General features: G+C 37.3%; 1 protein-coding gene across 1 annotated transcript; it reads right to left on the bottom strand.

The window, feature by feature from the left end:
* Positions 1–704: 704 nt before the first annotated feature.
* ENAM (enamelin) lies at positions 705–15,267 on the bottom strand (the record flags this gene model as incomplete). Its single annotated transcript, XM_079919825.1, has 7 exons — positions 705–4,350; positions 7,892–7,942; positions 9,391–9,453; positions 10,460–10,741; positions 13,167–13,211; positions 13,333–13,401; positions 15,214–15,267. 7 exons carry the CDS (start codon positions 15,265–15,267, stop codon positions 1,504–1,506), a joined length of 3,411 nt encoding a protein of 1,136 aa, XP_079775951.1. The 3' UTR covers positions 705–1,503.
* Positions 15,268–23,457: the final 8,190 nt, after the last annotated feature.

Raw genomic sequence — 23,457 nt, 5'->3', positions numbered from 1 at the left:
GTCTCAAAAAATTCCCCGGTGCTGCTGCGGCTGCCTGGGAATTGCTTTAGAACCACGACTTTAGAATTATAAACCTCCATCTCCACCTAGTGGCTGATTTGTGAAATACAATGCATATGCATTTTAACACGTTTCATTTAGTCCTCATAAGTGTCCTGTGAAATAATCATTGTCTTCATTTTACAAATCATGAAACTAAGATACAAAGGAAGTGTGTCTGTGAATAATTCTACCAGGGCATGAAGAATAAGTCTATATGTTAGTAGTAGCATACACCGGTAGGATCACTTACACTGGGCTACTAAAGAAATTAACCACTGAGTGTTTCTCTTATTGGATTGGGATAGTGTTACCCCCAATATATTCTCTAGATCTTGCAGGTTATGAATTGGTGATGGGGTATGGCAAGTCCTACTCTTTTTATCTGATGCTCAGTCGAAGAGGGGGAGTTCTTCCCTCTCTACCTTCCTGAGTCTTGTCTCCAGGCTACTAGTTCTGGGTAAATATTCTCTCTTCCCCCGTTCTTCTTCTTGAATGTGTTCCTCTGGCTGAGTTGTGTCTACCTGGTAAAGGCCATAAGAAAATTAAAAATAAAAGTAGGTAATAGTGTCTACTATTTCCAAAATACATTCTACAATGATGGTTAGGCTGGGCCAAGAGAAAAATTGGGATAGAATTTAGAGGAAATACAAAGAGGGAGTGAGATGGGCAGTCTTAAGATATGCAAATGGTATAGCAGGGAAAAAAGATAAATGGAAGGGAAGAAAGGAGTCAGAGAAAGAGATTGATTGACAAGTGATACATTGGGAGACAGAACAGAAAGGTGAAAAGAGAGGAAGACATATGGAGAAAGTAGATGTAAAGACTAGTGATGGTTAAAGATAGCTTATTATATAAGAAGTGATAGAGAAAGATGGGGAAGGAAAAAATAGAAAGCTAAACATAGAATGGTTGAAAGAAAGAAAAGAAGGAAGAGAAAAAAGGAAATGATAAAGGTAAAGAAAGAGGTAGTAGAAGAAAAAATTCCAAAAGAGAATATTAACCAGGAAAAAAAAAAAACCTGACAAAGACCAACATGAGAAAAAAAAAAGTACAGTGAGTGCATTAGGGTTATATTGATGTATAGATCTCCATACATAAAATGGAAAATTCATCTGCTTTTTTGTCTTGCAAAACCAGACAATTTTGCAAGTATGGAACCTTGAGAGAAAAAGGAAGATTCGGCAAGCAAAGGGAAACTAATCCAGACAAGTGGCTTCCAAGTTTCAAGGCACTGGTGGTCATAGCCTTCCTGTTTGTTTTTTTTTAAGTGTGTGCTAATTGGTGACAATACTAGATCTAGCAACTCCCAGAGCCCCAACCTCCTATTGCTGGAATGGGGAAAAACTCAAGGATAACCAAGAGGGTGAGATACTTATCAAATCTTGGGGGAAGAATGTCTGGAAACCACTGTAGAATAGCAGGTATTTTCCTTCCCCAAAGAATGCTTGATTGAGATAATTCCTAGGCCTGAAGTAGTAAGCAGTCTTGCACCTGGTCCTGTGGATTGGTCCCTACTTGAAGAGAATCAAATAGAGTGTGTTCATCTGCGTTAAGTGGGTCTACATTTATATTCTGAAACTGTGCCCTGGTAGCTAACTCAGCCAGTGAGTTAGGAATTTCAGTAGGCGTAATTGGATCCCCATCAAATGAGCCTTGCCTTCCAATGCTAGATGGAGTTCCAGTGCTGGAGGTGTGATACTTTGTTAATTTGGAGCCAAAACATGGTAACTGTAGGATGCTAGATGGTCTTTGCTGCCTTTCACCCTCATTTCCTTGCACTTCACTTGGAATTCCTTCTGGCTTGGGACCTTCATCAGGTGTACCAATAACAAGCTGCTCAGGAGTAAGATCAACAGTTCTTTCATTGAGCTGGTTGCCTTCAAATATTTGTTCCAAAATGTTTCCTTCTCCTCCAAGATCACTTTTGAGGCAAGGTGTATTCTTTGATTGAAGGGAACTGGTTTCGGGAAAGGGCATAATTCCCCTTTGGCCCAACTGATTTATAGAACGTGGTGTGTTCCTCTTCAGAGTGGACATGTCATCTCTGAAAGGACTTGGGTTTTGACTTTCTCCAGGCAGTCTTTTCTCTGAGCTGTTTCTTTGGCCAGCTAGGATGCTTGTCGGGGAGATAGTATGTCTTACATGCGTAGTTTGACTGTCTTCTATATACACAGGGCTGGTGTCTTGGTTCTCCCCTAGTGCAAGACCAAAAGATGGAGTGTAGTCTTGTAGAGCAAGTGGATTGTCCTTGGGCCCTGTGGAGCCACCAGCACAGCAAGGGCCTCTCTGGCTTAGGTGAAATAAATGTGCTCCTTTTTGAACTGCTGGGTAACTTGGAGGAATTAAGTCTGGGAAAATCAAGTGTTCTCTTTCTGGTGAATTTAACCTAGTGGTCTGCATGCCATAATTCAAATTCTCACCTTCATGCCATATTGGATTTTTCTGAAGCCCAGCTGGGGAGTCACTGGAATAAGGCTTGTTCTCCTTCTGGTATAGTGAACTAGCAGGGGCTTTGTGTAAATTTGTTGGCTGATCCCAGAAATTTCTGTTAAAATATGGCTTTCTTTCTTTCTGCTCTTGGGCTTGAATCCTGTGGTCCCAGGAATTCCAAGAAGGAAACATAGTGCTTTCTTCTTGTCCAACGGCATTATTAGCATAATAGCCCCTGCTCTCCACTGGCCGCGGTTCAGTGGGAGCTGTATTATATGATGGGAAATTCTCATCTGGGCTCCAGGGGTAAAATTCACCATAAGGGAAATCCTTCCTGGGTTTTGATGGATTAATATCTAAGGAATAGGGAAGGTATTCCTTCGGTTGATTTGAGGTATATTGCTCGCCTTCATAGTGCCTAACTGTTGGGTCTCCTTTAAAGCTTGACTCCGCCACACTCCATCTACTTTGTCCTGGAAAAGATTCATCTCCAGTTGGCTCTATTGGGTCTTCCTCATTATAAGGGATTGTCTTTTTTGGGTCTGGAGTATTCATGGGATAGTGTGGATTTTCAGGTTGCCTCATTGTATTGGGAGAATCATCTCTTTCAGCCCATGTATTACTTCTAAGGTATGGTGAGTTTTCCCTGGGATCATAGGGGTTATAGTCAGGGTAATAAACACGTCCTCCAGAGCCATGGGAAGGATGAGGTAAGTGTTCTTCATGCCTTCCAGGATCTTCCTTAAAAGGTGGAGAGATTTCTTGTTGGTTCCAAGTATTTCTTCCAGCCTTAAAATGTTCCCTTGCAGGGGAAGGAAATCCCTCAGGGTACACAGGCTGATATATACTGTGCTTTAATTCTGGCTGATTAATTTCTGACTCATATGGAATTCTTCTTGGCTCTAAAATAATCCCTTTGAGCAAATTCTGGCTTTGGGTTTGTCCATTAGAATTTGGAGCTCTTCTGGAATCTCCGCTCAGGTAATAAGAGTTTTCACGTTGACCAATAGAATTAAAATTTGGGACTAGCATGTTATCCTCAGGGTGAGGCAGTTTATAGTTTGATTTATTAACTCCATAGTCTTGAGAGTTTCTCCAGGGGCCACTTGGATCCCTTGTAGGAATGACTATTCCTTCTTTTTGACTTACTGGCTTCTCTCTTGGATTTTGGATGTTTTCATTGTGGCCAACAGTACCATGTTTGGGACCCAGAGGGGCAACATTGGTTCCCACAGGGTGTTTATTTGGCCCTTCAGGCTTTCTTCTGAAATTTGCTGGATTTCCTGCATAATTGGGAGAGTTGCCTCTTGCAGTGGAAGCATAAGCTCTGCGGTATATTGGATATCCTGGGCGAACTGCTTGTTTGCCTTCCAAAACAAAGGAGTTCCACCGGGGACCCCTTTGAATTTGTTGATTTCGGTTAAAAGGCCCATTACGTTTGTGCCCCGTAGCGGTGCCAGTAGGTCGCCATTGTCTTCCTGCAGGAAAACTACGGATGTTAGGATTTGGATAATTTTCATGAATATTTGTCTGACTTGGTCCCCGTGGGGTTTGACTTCTTGGAACTCCCTGGCCTGAAACATTTACTGCAGGGCTGTTTTGAGCTGTAGGATTGCTCACAGTGTTAGACCCCTGGACACTGTTTCCTGTTGGGCTGGTGTCATTTCCACCCTGACTCCCTCTGGGATTGGGTGCATTTGACTGGGTAGAATTAGTTTCAGGAACTGTTGAATTAACCGAAGGATCAGTGGCTGGACTCTCTGTTTTAGGAGGATCTTTTTCTTTTGGTTTTTCAAAATCTTGTTCAAACATCTCTTCTGAATAATAAGGAGGACGGCCCCCAAATCCATGATATCCAAAATATCCAAAGTAAGGATTCTGTAGGGAAGAAGATGGAAATTGACAATTATTCTTTGTTTCCCACCATGGTGCTGCTTGGAATTTTTAAAAGTGATAGTAAAAATCTTATTGGCCACATAATTTTTAAATCACTGTTGGCTACGCTTTCTTTCTTGAAATTTGATTCCTCCTTTTTTTCCATGACCTTTCTTCCTTCTGGTACTCTTACTCTCTGACCATTACTTTTCAGTTTTCTCTTCCTAGGCCTGGATTCTAAATCTAAGTTCTTTTTGTTTTTTTTTAGGATTCCATTCTCTATCCACCTTATTCTTTTGTTCTCATTTTGCACACCTGCTTTGATCAATCTATTGCAGTCCAGTTCTTTCAATACAGATACATGCCAGTGACTCCTAAAGCTATAACTCTGGCACATGATTCTCTCCTGAGGTTGAGACAGCAAGACTGCTACGCTAAAGAGTTTATGAGTATCTCCAATTGAATGTACCCAGACTGGACTCATTTCCCCCAAAACCTTATTCTCTAATATTCTATATCTAAGCAGAATTCACCACTATATACCCAGTTTCCCAAGTTTCCACTCTCTCCTTTATTTCCCCCAGATAATTAATGACCAAATCTTATAAAATCTAAACTTTCATCTTTGTCTTCTCCTCCTTTATCCCCAATATCCCTGAACTATTGCAACAGTTTTCTTACTGGTTACTCTGGATATAACTTTACTTTCCTGTAATACTGCCTGTGCATTGCCATCAGAGTAGTGGAGGTTGGGGGTGGGTATGTGGGAAAGTTCTGTCACTTTCCTCCTTAAATATTAAAGTTGCCCTTACCTTACAGGACAAACTGTAAACTCAGAGCATAACATACAAAGCATGGTGCCAAAGAGTGGGGCTCTAGACAAATATGGGTTAAAATCCCTATTCCACCAGTACTAATAATATGACTCTGGGCTAACCTCAGTTTATTCATTTGTAAAATGGAGATAATAAAATAATATCTACCTCATAGGTTATCATGAAGATCAAGTGAGGTAACATATATAAAGCTCAGTGCCTAGTACTTACTAAGTGCCTGATAATAATAATATATAATATTAATAAAGATAATAATTATTATTTTAAATAATCATCTGGCCCATAACAATTATATCCAGCCTTATTTCCTCCCCCTTGTAGTTTATGCGGTTGTAAATCACACTACTTGCAGCACTATTCACAATGACCTTAAAAAAGAAGGAAACTCTGCAATATGCACCAACATAGATGAACCTTGAGGACGTTTTGGTAAGTGAAATAAGCCAGTCACAGAAAGATGAATGCTGCATGATTCCATTTTATGAGGTATCTAAAAGAGTCAAATTCATAGAATCAAAGAGTAGAATGGTGATTGCCAGGGGCTAGGGGGAGGGGGAAATGGGGAGTTGCTAATCAACGGGCTTAACGGTTCAGTTAAGCAAGATGAATAAGATCTGCTGTAGAACATTGTACCTATAGGCAACAATATTGTATTGTATACTTCAGAATTTGTTGGGAGGGTAGATCTCATGTTGTGTTCTTACTACAATAAATAATAATTTAAAAACAGCTACTTTTAGTTCTCTGAGTACTCTATGTTTCAGTGCCTTTGCACATGGCTTCTTCAGATTGAACTTTCTCTTTGCCTATACATTTATCCCTCCTGGAGAACTTGATTCATCTTCAGGACTCAGCTTGGGTGCTCCCTTCTCTGTCCTGGTTTTCTTAGGCAGAATTAGGCTCTACTCTCAGGTGTCCACAGCAGTATAGGCTTCTGCTTTAACAATTATCCCACTGAATTTCAGTTGCTTGTTTTTCTGGGATTCTCCCACTTGACTTTCCCATGTGAAGTTTTTGAGTGAAAACATTCTTCTCATCTTTGTTTTCCCCAGTACTTAGCACAGTGGGAAGTGCTTAATAAATGTTTGTTTAATGAATGATGCAATCATCATGAGCAGTGTCAGTATGTTTGTTAGACACACATGTGGCATTTAGGTCATTTAGTCTTTCTTTAAAAAAAAATACAATCTAAAGAAAAAGTATTTTTATTCCTACTTGTGGATAGAGATGAAGAGACGGATGGGTGAGGATATGTCTCGGACAGCATGCAGCAAATCAGGCAGTGTCCCTGAGAGGTGGAATGCAGATGTTAATACCTATGCAAATTGCCTGTGTCATCCTCTTTCACTCTCTCATGAAATGTTTGTAAAAATTTGAAGTCCCCATATTTACAATAACCAGGACATGGAAGCAACCTAAATGTCCAAAAGAATGAAATAATGCCATTTGCAGCAACATGGATGGACCTAGAGATTGTCACACTGAGTGAAGTCAGAGAATGACAAATATCATGTGATACCGCTTATATGTGGAATGTAAAAAAAAGGGTACAAATGAACTTATCTACAAAACGGAAATAGAGTCACAGATATAGAAAATAAACTTATGGTTACCAGGGGGTAAGGAGGAGGAGGGATAAATTGGAAGACTGGGATTGACATATACACACTACTATATATAAAACAGATTACTAATAAAGACATACTGTATAGCACAGGGAACTCTACTCAATACTCTGTAATGGCCTACATGGGAAAAGAACCTAAAAAAGAGTGGATATGTGCATATATATAACAGACTCACTTTGCTCTACACCTGAAACTAACACAACATTGTAAACCAGCTATACCACAATAAAAATGAAAAAAATTGAAGTGCCCATTTCCAGGTTGCATGCACTTATCTGAATAATCATTTGGGATTATTTCACAATGATATATCTGAAAGCACCTTATGCCATTACTGAATAGGAATTTTCAATGTCATTATTTTAACAACCCGCCCCTCAGCCCCTCCCCCTAGAACTATCAGGTTTCCACATTTCACTGAGGACATATCACATATTTAGGGAAAAAGAGGAAGTACACTCCAGGGGTGGGGTACTGTGCCACAATCACTACAATGGCTTTTTTTGATGACACATTGCTAGAATATTTAAATAGCGTATCACTGCATTTGGCCCCTCTCCTAGTGTGGTGTACTAAAAAACCCATTGAATAGGTTATCAGAACACTTGGATTCTGGGTCCAGTTTATCCTCTAACTCAGTAGGTAAAACTGAATAGTAATTTAGCTTCTCTTGGCTTCAATTTATTTGTACAATGAGGTCATTAGATGGTTACTTAATTTCCTTCTGGGGATAACATTCTGAGACAGATTTACTTCGTTCCTGTTGACTAGTTGTTCCATCACTGTTTAGAGTCCAGCATCAGCCTTGAGCAAAGGTTAGTAAGTTAGCCTTCTGAGAGAGAGAGAGAGAGAGAGAGAGAGAGAGAGAGAGAGGTTGATTTCTATACATGTAGGGGAGAAATGATATATCACATTTATTTTAGATTACTTGCTTGGTTTGTTTCACTTTTTAAAAATCACAGGTGCTGGAGCTACAGGTTCATGTGTTGGATTTTAACTTTTTTATTAGATAGAGATAAAAAAAGCAGAGACTTTCATATTGTAATTCCTAATGAGGATTGTAGCTTTGCTTGTACTTACTCCACCTTCTTCATTGCTGACTGGTGGACGTCCATAACCTGGTGGTACCCTCTGAAAGGTGAAAGACACAATGAACACAGAGAAAACCACTTTCTATGCTGCCATTTGATTGTAAAACTCAAGATTTTTAAAAATAGTTCAAGTCAGCGTTAGCACTGTTGGTGGCTTTTAGCTTCTGAGTCATTAGCTCTTAAAATCTAGCTATTAATAATTATGACATAACCATCAGTGAATTCTGATAAATACAAAGCCTTCATCTGGATCCCAGGTTATCTTACGGAAAATACCACATGTGGCTGCATATCCTGGCAGTCGTCCTGCCCCATCACCAATACACACACGTGTGCGTGCACACACACACACACACACACACACACACACACACAGATTTGAGTGCTGTTAGGATCCAAACATTTATATTAGAATATCTAATAATTGAGATTAAATAATGATGTTATTTTTTGAATGTTTACATTTAAGGTGACAAACTGACAATCCTTCCTGGATTATTACTAAAATATTTTTATAGTCAAAACCAAGGTTTATTTTCCTAATCAAACTAGGAGGTTGGGTTTCTGCTCATAGGAGTGTTGAGAAAAGCATAGTGGGACGGTTTCAAAAAGCAATTCAGCTCCCACAGAAGTTCTACATAGATGAGATTAATAGGTATTTCAGCAAGAGAATCATGTTCATCTCCTTTTTAAATCTTCACCTGGTACTGCCTTCATTTTCTTTGTTCAGTATTGCCAGTAAAAAGGATGTCACTCTTGCAAGGAAAAAGAAATAAGAAATTTTTACTGCTTGAAATGAATTGTTCCTTGGTTATAAGAAGCCTTCTTGACTATAGAGTTGTAGACAAGAAAAACCAATGCCATAGCTAAATGAAGAGTCATCAAATATTTATTGATGTTGTTTTTGTTAGTTTAACTGCAACTGACCATTAATATTTCTATAGTTCAGTTAGTTTATTTTGCGATTCATATCTTAAATGCTTGCCATGCAATTTCAACATTATGTTTTATTTTAATGATTTTAACCTTTAAAGGATTCCTATAATTATTATTTTGTAAAATTCTTTACAATGAAATATCTTTGTCTAGAAATAATAAGACATTATGGAAGGATCTTAGCCTAATCATGGTTTCCAAACTCCATTTTGTCCCAGTTTCCCCATTACATTAAATGAGGATAATCTTTGTGTTTTCTCATCTCTTGGGTGAGGAATAGTAGTGAAGGAGCACAACCTTTTGAAATTAATTCATTATCTAAGTTAGTAGTAGTGTTGGATGATTTAGGCTATGTTCATTTCAACAATTTGAGTAAAAAATCCAATTAAAAAAATCTTTTTTTCCTACATGATTACTGATGTGATGATTTTGTTTCATATTCTCTACTGATTGGCATATGGCATTCCATTTAAAATGTATGAACTCAAATTAGTTTGAGATACAGCATGCTAATATTATTTTTCAGTTCTAATTTAAAGGAAAAGAACTCACATGTGGAACATGCCACGGTAGCTGTTGATAGGGAAATAGCCCATTGCCAAATGGTGGGAATGCCTAGAAAGAAGAAAAGAATCAGAGTGATGTGGAAATGAGAAGAGTAAATGAAAAATGAAACAAACTTATTAAAGACAATTATTTAGAACTTGGAAGTCTACATCTTCCTTTGCATTAAACTGAATTTTTTAAGGGCAGAGATGATAATAATAATAATAACAATTAGTATTATTGAGCACTTACGTTCTAGGTAATGTGCTGAGAATTTTATACTAGTAAGTTCATTTAATCCTCACATAACTGTAGAAGATATGTGCTATTATTATTTTCATTTCACTTAAGATTCTGAGGTTCAGAGAAATTGAGTCACTTGCCCCAAATCTCAGAGCTGGTAAAAATGATTGAAGCCAGGATTCAAAGCCAGGAGTGTCTTTTCATTCAAATTTGTATTCTCTACAGCTATAATAGGTCTGATAATGAAGGCTAATCGACTCAAGACAACATTTTAGAAGCTCCATGATGGATGAGATCTTGAGAAATCATCTGCCCGTCTTCTTGTTTTAAGTCAGGACTACATTTATGCTATCCTGAAGTCCTGGAAGCAGTGTTAACTTTCAGAGCAATGTTTTAGACAGTCGAAGCATAGATCTGGAAGGGACTTAGAGAACATTCCATTTACTCATGATGAACCTGGAGCCTAGAAAGGCAAAGTGACTTGCTCAAGATCATACAACTAATAAGGGCCGGGGTAGAATTTGAATCTCTGTTCCCTGACTTTTCTGTTGGTGCTCATGTTTATACCCTGTTGCCTCTGTATTTCAAAAGGAGCTTCTCAACAGTATTTGGGTAATTTTCCATTAAATGAAGGCTAGAATAGACTTGCCAGGCAGTTTTGGATAGGTGGTGACAGCATCACCTTGGAAGAAAGTGTCCAAACTAATGATTCTGTTTTGTACATAGCGGTATCTGTGTTGAGGAGCATTGGAGGAAGTGTGTTTGTGGGGGTGGCATGGCCCTCTGAGGCCATTTATGACTCTGGTTTGGAATTTTGCTGGGCAAGCCTCACCTGAGGTGTCTGGGTTTCCTCTTGGGGCTGAGTTGGGGTGGGTGATGGCTGCTTTAAAGGATGCTCCGGTAGGGGCTGTTTTAGTTGAGGCTGGTTGGGTTTCTGGGTCTCTGGGGCTTGATCAGTCTTGCTCTGGTGTTTGGGTGCTGAGGGAGATGAAGGTTTCTGTGGGCGCTTCTTGTTGGGTGGTGGCTGAGGCCACATGGGCATCTGGTATGGCAGGAAGAGCTGAGGGAGCTGCATACCATTTCCATACAAGGGACCCAGGTGTACCATCTGCAAGGGTAGTAAATAACAGTAAATTCACATGAGTGCTGGTACTCCAGCTCTCCCCACCCTCTCTGTCAGTCTCTAAAACTCAGTCCAGGATCTTAAAAAGCCTATGAAGCTTAAGTCAACAATGGAAGCTTCAAGCTCTTTAGCTAGCATTTTATTTTATTTATTTATTTATTATTTTTATTTTTTATTTTTTTGCGATACGCGGGCCTCTCACTGTCGTGGCCTCTCCCGTTGCGGAGCACAGGCTCCGGACGCGCAGGCTCAGCGGCCATGGCTCACGGGCCCAGCCGCTCCGCGGCATGTGGGATCTTCCCGGACTGGGGTACGAACCAGTGTCCCCTGCATCGGCAGGCAGACTCTCAACCACTGCGCCACCAGGGAAGCCCTAGCACTTTTTTTTTAAATGCTCTCTTATACTTTTTATTTTTGTTATTTTTTTAAATTGTAGTATAGTTGCTTTACAATGTTGTGTTAGTTTCCACTGTACAACGAAGTGAATCAGCAATATGTATACATATATCCCCTCCCTCTTAGACCTCCCTCTCACCTGCCTAGCTAGCATTTCTTTACATGTTTTCTTACAGAAATGAATTTCAGTCTTTCAGAAAACCAATGAAACAAAGCAAAAGGCAGAATTAGGTGAGAAATTTCAGTTAAAGAATTCAGCTTATAATTTTCTAACTCTGAAGCCCTGACTCAGGTAAGAAGTATACAAGTCAAGTTACAGAGGAGTTGATATCAAGTTTACAATTCCTGTGACTTGTTATAGGCTGGATGAAGAGGAGAAAGAGCAAAAAGAAGACGAAGTGAGAGTGTTAAAAAAAAAAGAAAGAGAAAGAGTAAAAATTTTATGTGTGTAAATATCCTTATATGGGGCCTGTGTTCTCGATTACAGGTGAATCCTCATTAATTCCGTTTTCATTATGAAAATCTCCACAATTACAAGGTTGGCAGGGAAGCAAAAGCAGTTATAATCTGAAAATGCTATGTATGAATTGACCTCTTACAACAGTAGTTCCCATTCAAACATTCCCTCTCTGACTTAACACCAGTCTCTGTCTCCAGGCTTCATTAATCAGTCTCTCACTGTCTATGGATGATACACACACAATACCGTGCAAATGCCATGTGGATTGATGGAAGGTGAAATTGCAAATCTTGCATTAAGATGTAGGATTTCATGACAATTAAGTTGGTAAAAATTTCAAATCACTGGCAAAGTTGCTAAAACTGAGAATGAGAGTTTGAAAACTTGGGCCTATCAAAAGATAAAGATGAGAAAATTGACAATGGTGATGATTTTAGGTGAGAGGCTTTAAAAGAGAATGACTTGAATGAAAAAGATTAAGGGAAAATTGATGAAGTCCTTGATTTTTCCCCTCAATGGGTCTCATGATCATGTTACCAAAGTCAAAAGTAACATATAGTATTATTGTACTATCATACAATTTTTTCAGAAAAACTATGCCAGAAGATTCAACTGATAATATGTTCATTATTAGTTAGTTCTAAGAATTAGCACATAGTGGGAAGTATAAGCTAAATTTTAAAAATTAGACAAAAACTTATTTCATAATTTTAGTGTTATCTTTCAAGATAATCCAAATAAAACTTTATCCTCCTCCCAGTATTTACTTATGCTGTTTTTTCTCATTATTTGTAAATATATCTTGTATAGTCTTTTCCCAGAACAAATTTCTCTCAGATATAAAGAAGCAGTGTAATTAATAAATGCTTTTTTCTACGTGAAAGTACAATATTAATGAATAAGAAGAAAATTTGGTGTAAGGGGATAGGTGAAATAATTTTTTTTCCTTGAAACTCTTATAATGGTTAATTAAAACATGTGAATAATGATTGGTGTCTTTATTAGCTAAGACAGACCTTATAACTATCTGTATATAAACAAGAAATCATTAGAAATAATATAAAGCGGAACTTACAGGTGGGGAGTTCATAAAGTTGAAGTGACCATAGCGCATCTGTGACAACAGGAATCCATTTATGTGGCACAAAGTGAAAATTTTTTATTCAATAAAATCATAAGAAGCAAGTTTCTGATTTTTAGATATAATAGTCATAATGTCTTTGACTAGTTATACATGAATTTAAAATAAGTAATGAAATTTAAAAACCTTCTATGGCACTATGATTTGAGAGTTTAAGAGGTAGAGTCTCTCTACCTCTTCCATAAGAAATTTTATATATCAGAAAGTTTTCCATTATTCTCCTTTTTATTTTTTGTTTTTTGGTGGCACCTGCAGCTTGAGGAATCTCAGTTCCCTGACTAGGGACTGAATCTGGGCCTGGCATTGAAAGCCCAGAATCCTAACCACTAGGCAACCAGGGAACTCCCTAATATTCTTTTTAAATGAACTCTCAGGACAGGGCTCTGGAAAATGTCTCTCCTGAGACTAAACATACATACCTCCTCACTTTTACTGCTAAATCCAGGCATTCGGGGCATTTGCATCTGGAAGTGAGAGAATATTTGTGACAAATTCAGAACATCAATTGAAATAAGCCCAGGAATTTTCCCCAAACTATGCAACAATAGAACATAAAGAAAAGTCCTAAATTTTTTTAATACTCACTGGCATAGCTATGGAATAACAAAGCAGACCTAGAAAGACCAGGACACTCTTCATTTTTCCACTTGGTACCTGGGATACAAAACTGGATTTTAGTTTTGAACTGTGAAATAATTCTGCTGGGGGCACTTGGTGCTTATCCAGGCACTAGCCCACCTGCCTGTCAAGGAGAACACTGATATACACAGTGAAAGGGACCTCTGGTGCCATCTTTATTTTACATTAAGAAACTATGTGTTATTACCTGGTACTGTTCTAAGCTGCCAAAAGGGTCAGTTAAAAAGGAAAGATAAAAGTAAGAGGGAGAGAGAGAGAGACAGAGACAGAGAGACAGAGAAAACACTGATGCTTGAAAAGATGGCTCATAGCACTGGAATGTGAAAATTAGAAATTAGGAGTTTATCTTGAAAAATGTGAATATTGGTGATTTTGAATTTCTAGTTGCTAGGCTGGTTTAGAAAGTCATAGTAGTGTCTATATTCACTGTTCAGGATAATCTCAGTCCCAGTGACAGGACAATCCAAAATCAGTACTTTGAGCTACTTTCTAAGGTGCTATAGACTACATTCCATTATAAAAAGGCTTGTTATGTACACTGGAATGTTTTAGAATCTATGCTTTTCTTCTTTCCACTATTGTTGTTTCTATTATTATTATTGTTATTATTTAATCTTTTTACAAATCACTTCTGCTCAAGGTCTGGTAAAAGAAATGGGAAAAAATAAGAAAAACTATAAATTTATCTCTTTGTTAGACACTTTGATTAAACATAGAGGAAAAGATAGAAACTATAGACAAATATGAAGTTCAGAGATTGTTTTCATGGATTTTATTTATCCCACTCTAGTTAATTTTGCAAGGCTTATATAATTAATACTTGTATTTACATCTTTGAATAAGGTTTCTTCTAAAGCATTTACTTGGGTAACCCCTTAAGAAAACTCTTCCACTTACATATACAATAGACAAAAATAAAGGTTTTAATCAGAATGATATATTTTCACGGTTTATCAGATGCAAGACAATTCCTAGCATAGTAACCAGGATATAGACACCAGTATTTGCTCATTCCTTTTGTTTCTTTCATTTTCTGGGCATGAAATGCACCTAGTAGTGATTTGAGCCAATGCTCACCCTTCTACTTGCTTTCCACAGAAGCAATATAACTAGAGGACACTTCATCATTTTCTTAAACTGTATGTTTAAACAGTTACCTTTTACATATCAGAGAAATTGGGAGAGTATAATTAAACAAAGGAAGCAGTAATATGTAAATGTCTTTCCTACCAATTAAAGATTTTCAGAATCATAGCATTGTAGAGAATTAAAAATAACTGAAACTAGTGTGCTTAGTATAGGTTACAACAGCACAAGGAAGTTACTAAAGAGAATACTGGTGAATGCTTTCCTAAATCTATTTTCTAAGATTATGACCTGAGATTTTGGGGGAAGCTTTGTATGTTTAATTTCTATCTTGCTTAATCATCCATCTAATTTCTATAGTAGCAGTCACTGAGATTCTTGATAATGCTAAACACTCATATAGGAAGATGTGGTCTTTTGTTTTGCAAATATAAAATGTCACTCTTTTTCTCTTTTATAAAATTAATATATTATGTTGGATGACTTTAAGATTCCTTCCATCTCTAAAAATTCATGATTGGATAAAAGTCTATGCTTAGCTGTTTTTTTAAATTATAATGATTGTTGTGGAATACAATGACTATGTAAGTTCTTAGTTCTAACATTCCATCTGTGGTCTCAGATGCTCTTTTTTCTTCTGACATATTTAAATAGTGTTTTATCCTCTCAAGTGTACTTCTGACAATATTTAGTTCGATATGTGATCTGTTTGTATTAGGAAAAATAAATGAAAATACTCACCAGGTTATCTAGCTTAGGAGACGAAGCTTCATGCCTGCAGTGCAGCAGCAACATTTTTTCACCAAAATTTTCATAAGCCTTTAAGAAAAGTATAGATTTTGCATGAGAAGAAACTCAAATATAGAAATGAAACAGATAAATGAAGAAACTAAGAACAAAACTTCAGCTCTACCTTTATTAGAGAGTTTTCAAACTCTCTTCAAGCTTAATCTTCTGTTGCTTTAAGAGTAAGGTGAAAGCTAAATCAGAGAGAAAATGACCCAGGCACTGTATTTTGAGATACTTTTAGTGCAATGTTGACAAAACTTGAATGCTCAATGGGGACGTGTACAAAAGCCCAGTGTTAAATGAGATCTAATTAGTTTGGAAGAAAGCTTATAAGAAAAATAAATGCACCAACTAAACGAAGAAGTTTAAAGTTTTATCAGAAGATTACTGTACAAAAATTGATTATCAACAAACATCAAAGAATGCAATCAGGAAGTCAACCAACACCTATGAATTAAGTTCATTATTTGGAACTATATTAATTATGTTGAAAATCTCTAATACTCACCTAATGCCACTTAGAAACTCCAACATATAAAAAATAACTTTTACTTGAACTTTGCTAGCCTGTCTTTGAAATATATTCTTAATGGTCTACAGTGGAAATGACTACACGTTGCTAAAGCCAGGGAGATCTCAAGAAGCTAGACACATTTATTTCTTAATGATAAAACAAAAATTCTTCATGAAGATGTCATGTTCTGTACCAAAAAGGCTTAAAATAAAAAGACTCCTCCTTTTCAGAAAGCTTGGGTCACATTTAAGCACTGTTGTAGACCTGCACAACCAATCAGCTTTGAGAAAAATGGTTTTGCCATCACAAGAGTTTAAAACACAGCCAATGTAAAATTTATAATATGTTATTATAGGAGCTGTCAAATCAAGCCTCTTATTATGTATAATAACAGTCGAGGAAAATGAGCTTACAGCAGTAAGATTTAGAAGATGCTTTCCTTGATGAATTTGGGGTTTTTTAAGTATAGAAACATTGTTTATGCAAAGATATTTAGGGAACAAAGGTGAATGAATATTAACCATATGCTATTGTCATAAAGCATTGACCATGATCAAAAGGCAGGCCAAAATATGTATTTAGTTTAATATGTTTAGTTAGTATATATTTAATATATAATTAAAGTTAACTGGAATGTTATGTCAACATTCAACTCAGTGACTTGGTTTGATTCATATTACATAAGGATACCAGGCCATAGAGCTCTTTTTGAAGTCAGTATAGGTTAGTTACTGGGGATTCAGAGTTGTAGAAGAGAAAGGCAAAATGACAAATGAACTCTCAGCTATTCATGATAATACAACCTCATGAAAATCAGAGTTGAGAAATTCGCTGAAGGAATTATGTTATGGATGTTTTTAGAAATCTCACTTCCCATAATAAAGACTTCACTGCTAAATAAATAAATAGGACAATTATACTTTTCATTGACGAGAGCGAACTTTGTTATCTTTGCTGAACTTAGATTCTCCTGTTCCCTATGGCTCCATTTATAGTGGTGATATTTGCTTATTTTAGTGTTGGCATTTAAATAGCAAGAATTTTTTAATTTGATGCCAAAAGATGGTTCCTACTTTGTGTGACTGTGCACATCAGTTCACCTAGGGGTTGTACAAGGTGCTGTTCTTCCAAGGCATGAGAGGTGCCATGTCATTCCTCTTGGGCCAAATAACACTGCATTTTTTAGCCCTCAAACTCCCTGAATTTAGTACCACAAAGAATAAAATTGCACCGGAATAGATGACTTTAAATTGATCTCTAAATATCTTTTAAGTCTGTATGTGTCCAAGAAAGTGTGCAAAGTTAGATCTGCTCCAAGTGTCTGACTGTCTTTATCTGACTTTGTAGAAACTGAGTAGGAATTACAATATTGTGTGTATGCTGAGATTTGTTTGTAAGTGGTAGGACACTGAGGGAACAGTGTATTCACGAAGATGAAATGGGAATCGTGATGCTGGATGACCCTGGTTTCTGCCTGTACCCTTCACATAGAGGCTAGAGTTTTATCAGCCTTAGCCATATAGGTTCTTGGGAGTTGCTACTAAACCTCACTTGATGGCTTCTCTGTTTACCCTTGTTCCCTCTGCCATAAGGCTGGTTAGTGGTCATGAAATAATCCATGTTTTAAAAACCCATCTAAGGGACTTCCCTGGTGGTCCAGTGGGTAAGACTCCACATTCTCAATGCAGGGCGCCTGGGTTCGATCCCTGGTTGGGGAACTAGATCCTGCATGCATGCCGCACCTAAGAGTTTGCATGCTGCAACTAAAGATCCCGCATGCTGCAACGAAGATCCCGTGTGCTGCAACTAAGACCCTGCACAGCCAAAATGAATAAATAAATATTAAAAAAAAAAAAACCCAGCTAAGCTATTGAATGGGTGAACTCTTAGTAGTGGTGGATCAGATTGAGAAAACAACCAAGCATCTTTTTTTTCTTTAAAAACACTAAAGAATTGCTTAACTCCATAGAATATTTTGAAATTAGTTCTTTGTGACTTTCCTCCTTTACTCCAATTATCTTTACTTATTTTATAAATACTTTTTCCCTCCAAACGATTACAACTGTTTTTGAATATGTTTATTATTTGGCTTTTTAAATTTTTAGAATTTCTCTCTCTCTTTTTCTCTGTTTCCCTTTTTGTCCATAAAACAAGACTTCTTATTCGGTCTGTGTAAACCCATGCCATTGTATGTAAGAATTTGTGTGTGGATGCAATTTTTTTCCCCTGAAGGAGAACCTATATCCTTGAAGGGTCTGTGACCTCCACACTCTCCTAAGATCCTCTCGTTGCCCTAGATTTTAAGCCACTGGGAGCAGAAAAATCTTCTGATTTCTGTGGTGGAAAGAGACTGAGATTTGGAGTTGCCAGACCTGAGTTTAAACCTTCCACAAATTAACCAACTGTTTAATTTCCTGTTCAGTAAAATGGGGGTAATAAATTTCTTCTAGGAAGTAATTTAAATAATGTGTGTAAAGTGCCTGACACCTGGCAGGCACTGAATGATGATCAGTTTATGACTGATCAATACATTAAGGTACTTTTGTGGTTCCACATTATACTTCATAATTAAGGACCTACGAGCAATAAAGGCAGTAATGATTCTCAGAGCAAATAGATCTTCTAAGCATGACTGTCACGCTGAAGTTCTGTGGATTATTATTAGTAGAACCCTTCCACACTGCAGAATTGCTGAACTTGGGGTACTTGAAATAAAGTAGTGTTTTGGGAATCCACTATTGGTGGCCAAATAGTATCCAAGCATCCACAATCTTGATTTCTCTCTGGAACTATTCCTATAGCATATCTTCAGGCCCTAAATGTGAGACACCTTCTTTCATAAGGAAGACAACGTGTAGTTTAATCTTTCACAGGTTAAGTGGTTAATAATGTTTATTCCACAGACATTTCCCGAGCAGCCTCTTCATGCAAATCCCCAGCTGAGGTGCCCACCCATCCTGTATAAGCTGTTGGGATAGGAAAATTTCTGAGTCAGAACTCAGTAGTGGGTTTGAATTCTGGTATCTATGACTTAATTGTTTTAAAACCTTAGTCAAGTGACTTAAAGTCTTTAAGCCTCAGTTTCTTTGTTTGTAAAGTGGGGGATAATAATAGTATTTCCTTCATTAGTTTGTTGAGAATTTAATAATTTATTTAAAGTTCTTAGTACATAGCTTAAATAAATGCCACAAATAGATATATAAATATTACCTGTGATTATGATTAGAGCTTGCTCAATAGCTGTTTTGTTACTGACCACTGATACATTTCTTAAAGATTTTTAAGGCTGTTTCACCTCTTTGTGCTTATTGATGAAAAAAAGAACAAAAAGACAGAAAGCAAACAAAGAAACCTCCAAGGAGCAAACAAACATCTTCATAAATAGAATATAGAAAAAAAGCTGGATCATAAAGTTTATCAGATTTATTCAGTTTAAGTCTAGCTTTTGATCTACAAATACAAAAGTTACTCTGTGTTGCCAGTGAGTTACTGCTGGCAGGTGGTTATTTATTTGGGCCACCCTCAGAGGTAGTGTTTATATGTACTGAAGATCAGCTTAAAAATGACTCAGAATCTAAGAAGATTACTTTGTTCTCCATCTTCTCTCTTCAGTCTGAGAAGATGTAACCCAATAGTTAAGAACCCAGGCCTTGAGTTTCAAAATACTGAGTAATGTATACTTAGAATAGTGCCTGACTCATAGTAGGTGTTGCATGTGACTTAAGCATTTTTCTACTTCTTATACTTTGTGGAAGCTGCTTGTAATGTCATCTCATCATGGAAATAATATCTTTTATATGTTGACCATTTATTATATGCATTGGGTGCTGCTGTAAGCAATTTTCATGGTTTAATTCTCACCATTCCTCACCACAAGCCTATGAGATAGGTTCTATTATTATATACATTTTACTATAAGGAAACACATAGAAAGATTAAGTAGCTTGTTTAATTACATAGCCAGTAAGTGGCTAAAGCCAGACAGTCTGACCCCAAGGTCCCTGTTCTGTCCTCTACTCCATATTGTCTTGGCCTGTATTGAAGCAGTGACATTAAGACACAGCTTATTTAGCTTTTTTTCCTTAACAATGACTGTCATTGTCCCTATTTGAGTATCTTGGTGTAAATGGTGGGGGAAAATCACAGGGAGTCAGAATACCTAGTTTCTAGATTAATTGATCACTCACCAACCCTGGGACATTGGGAATTTCCTTAGACTTCACTGCCTTTCAGTTTCCTTAACAAGAATCTCCCTATTTGTTTTCCAAAGCCTATGATATTGTCTTTTATCAGCAGAGTAGAATACTAGTAGTCTGGACTTTCAATCTAAGAGAACCTTAAAATATTTGCAGTTCAGTTCTGCTGAAATGCCTGGTTGAGAGAAGTGGTTTTGGGAATAGAGCTATTCAGCCACCTTCTGTCTCTGGTGTGACTTGAGTCACACCATCTGTAGCCCATACCTTTAGATTAGCTTAGCTCCTTTAAAGAATCACTTCCACTAAGGTGTATTTACTAAAGCTCACAAATGAGAGATAGATGTAGGAAATCTATTGAGCACCCAGCAGGTGCTGGAAACAGTGCAAGTGAGTGGTGTTACGATGGTAAACACCACGGACAGAGTCTGGTGCCATCATGGAGCTATTTATCCAATAGTGCATCTAGACCTTGCAATGTCAGGTGTAATACTGACATTGGAGGGATACGTAGGAGGGATTTTATGGAAGGTGTCTCAGAGGAAGTGAGATATAAGCTATAACCTGATGTCTGAGTTGAAGGTATCCAGAAGAACATAGAAAAGTGTTCAAGGCAGAGAATAGCATTGGAGAAGTCTGGAAGAAGAATGAACAAGGTGAATTCTAACAACTTAGAAAAGTCTAGAATGGCTGCAAAAGAACTCCATGGCTGAGAGTGGTGAGAGATGAGGCTAGAAGAGGTGAGCAGGGCTAGTCAAACAGAATCGCAAGCCTAGAGAAGGACTTTTCCATAAAATATTGTTGAAAGCTGTACTATGTCTCTTAATATGCATTATATAAAACTCTACAGAGGAAATTTCTTCTAGAATTTTATTTCAGGAAAAACCTTGCTGTCCTTGACATCTAATAACTTATTTTTCTGGAGTCCCATTGCTAGTGGAGTATCCAGACCAGTGCCTTTCCCTTCTACATCTTATTTTAGGAATTCTAATCACTTTTCTTACAACCATCATGTGATTTATTTCCTGCTTTTACATAATAAGAAGTATTATGAAAAAACATTCTGTGTTTTCCTACCACTCTGGTTACTAGCTAAGCTAAATATGATACTTAATTAACAGTGGATCCAGGTTATATGAGGCATTAGCTAGTATAATTTTGGGGGCTTTTCCTTTAAGAAAAACAACACAAAATTTAGATAAGAAAAATGTTTGTTTAGATAAGAAAAGAAATTGCAACAAATTTCAGATTTTTAAGAGGTGACAAATAGTACAAACAATATAAAATTTCGAAAAACAACTTAATATTTTTACTAGCTACCTGACCTCTGTTATAGCATCTGTATGTTTGAAGGCCTATTTCTCCTCCTCTACTCACATGTTTCCAGTGCCAGCTTTCAAGACATATTCGTTTCACAGTATGATCTCTGGTCCTGCACCTTTAGGTCAGGTGTAGAATGAGTAGGTATTGAAAATTAGGCATGGGAAGTAGGAATATTCTTGGAAGCCATTCCCACATGAGGATGGCTAGCTATATTTTAACTATACATAGAAGTTTACTATGGATCACATAAATATATCACACTAAACCCAAACTAAATGTCTCCACATCTCAGCTTCTGAAAATGCCCATGGTTATTCCAATGCCATTTGAATTTAGGAGAAGCGTGATGGAGGGACCATGGGAGTGGAAAGAGGCAGCAGGCTTAACCAATTGTAGTCAACGGACTCAACCTCTGACCCCGTGTTGAGCCTGTGAACTTCCTTTTTGCTTGTGTCTACCTTCTAATATTACTAACCTTATTATTATTTCTTTTTTTTTGAGTTTTTTTCTTTTACTTGCACTTTTTAATTGAAGTATAATTTACAATGTCATGTTAGTTTCAAGTGTACAGCAAAGTGATTCAGTTATACATACACACACACATATATATATACATATACACACATATATATTCTTTATCAGATTCTTTTCCATTACAGGTTATTACAAGACACTGAGTATGCTCAGTTCCCTGTGCTATATAGTAGGTCCTTGTTGTTTACCTATTTTATACATAGTAGTGTGTATATATTAATCCCAAACTCCTAATTTATCTCCCCCCAATTTTACTGTTTCTTGCTGTGAACTGTCTAAAATAGTTTTTGAGAAGAGACAGATATTAAAAATTTAATTAATAGAATAAGATAGTGACAATAATAAACCCTGCCTAATTATCATTCTTTTACAGTAATAACACCTTGAAATATATAACAATAAATATCTTCATTTACTGCATGCTGGGCACTGGGCTAAGTGCTTTAGGTGATTTATTTTACTGTTGAAAAAATGGAGTCTTAATGAAGTTAAATAACTTGCCATAGCCTAAGTGGTAGAATGGAGATTTGAACCCACGTCTGCCTGCAGTTAACTATTTCCATCTAAATAGGGTAGACATACATGGTATGTATGTTTTTATCAGAGGTGTCAGGATATAGAACCAAGTTTCTACAAAGGACTTCTTTGTCAAAATGAAGTGGGATGTGAACTTATATGAAATGGGTTTGTGAAATTTCAATTCCAAATAGTAACATGACTTATGATTTTTTAAAGTCCAATTGCATGAAAAGTAAAAGAAAAAGTCTTGCTTCTCTTGAAAGCAAGAGGCTCTGTCTCAGTATTTGGAGTGTAGTGCATACTGGGCAAGATGAAACAATTTTTAAATAAACAGTTAGAGCAGACTAGATAATTGTGTAAGTTGAAGCTTGTTGAGTCTATCACGTCATTTATTACCAGACATCATCTAATCACTTTTTTCAGAAATGCTAGCATCTACGCTGACACATCCACACTGAAATGGTGCACACATTTCAAGCTCTTCTTCCTCAATAGTCCCAAATACATGGGATGCAGTCTTCTGTTTATGGCTTTTGTGTTGTATGGGTCCCTTTTCCCACCTGCCACCACCAACATTCACCCATCTGTTCACAGGGAGGGGGTCTCATAAACCCACCTGTGGGATGCTAGACCAATGTGAACTTGGATTCCGAGGTGCTACCACCCATTTGTTCAGCCTGAGATGTAGGGTTAGAGTTGTATACTTCAGGTATGTGGCCTTTTCCTCGTAACTCTGAATGGTAGATATTTAATACTGGTAGAAACAGAAACTTGAGGTGATTAAGTAACAAACATAAGCTGAGGCTACACAGAGCATTAGTTTGCACCAATGTCTGTTGCCTCCACTTTCCAGTTGCAACAATACCATCATCACAGGGCTAGGCAAATGCCAGCACAAGGGGGAGCCATCAGCATTAGTAAGTCAACGTTGTCCCCAGGCAGTTTCCCTCTATTTCTGGCCAGGAGTCCATCTTGGTTCTTCTGCTTTCCTTTGATGACAGATCATTCAGGGCTCACCAGCAATTTAGTATTTGACTGGAGCCATCAGCATTAGTAACTCAACGTTGTCCCCAGGCAGTTTCCCTCTATTTCTGGCCAGGGGTCCATCTTGGA

The sequence above is a fragment of the Stenella coeruleoalba genome (genome assembly GCF_951394435.1).
Source record: "Stenella coeruleoalba genome assembly, chromosome: 4".
NCBI classification, from domain to species: domain Eukaryota; kingdom Metazoa; phylum Chordata; class Mammalia; order Artiodactyla; family Delphinidae; genus Stenella; species Stenella coeruleoalba.
This window is presented reverse-complemented; position numbering and strand designations above follow the sequence as displayed.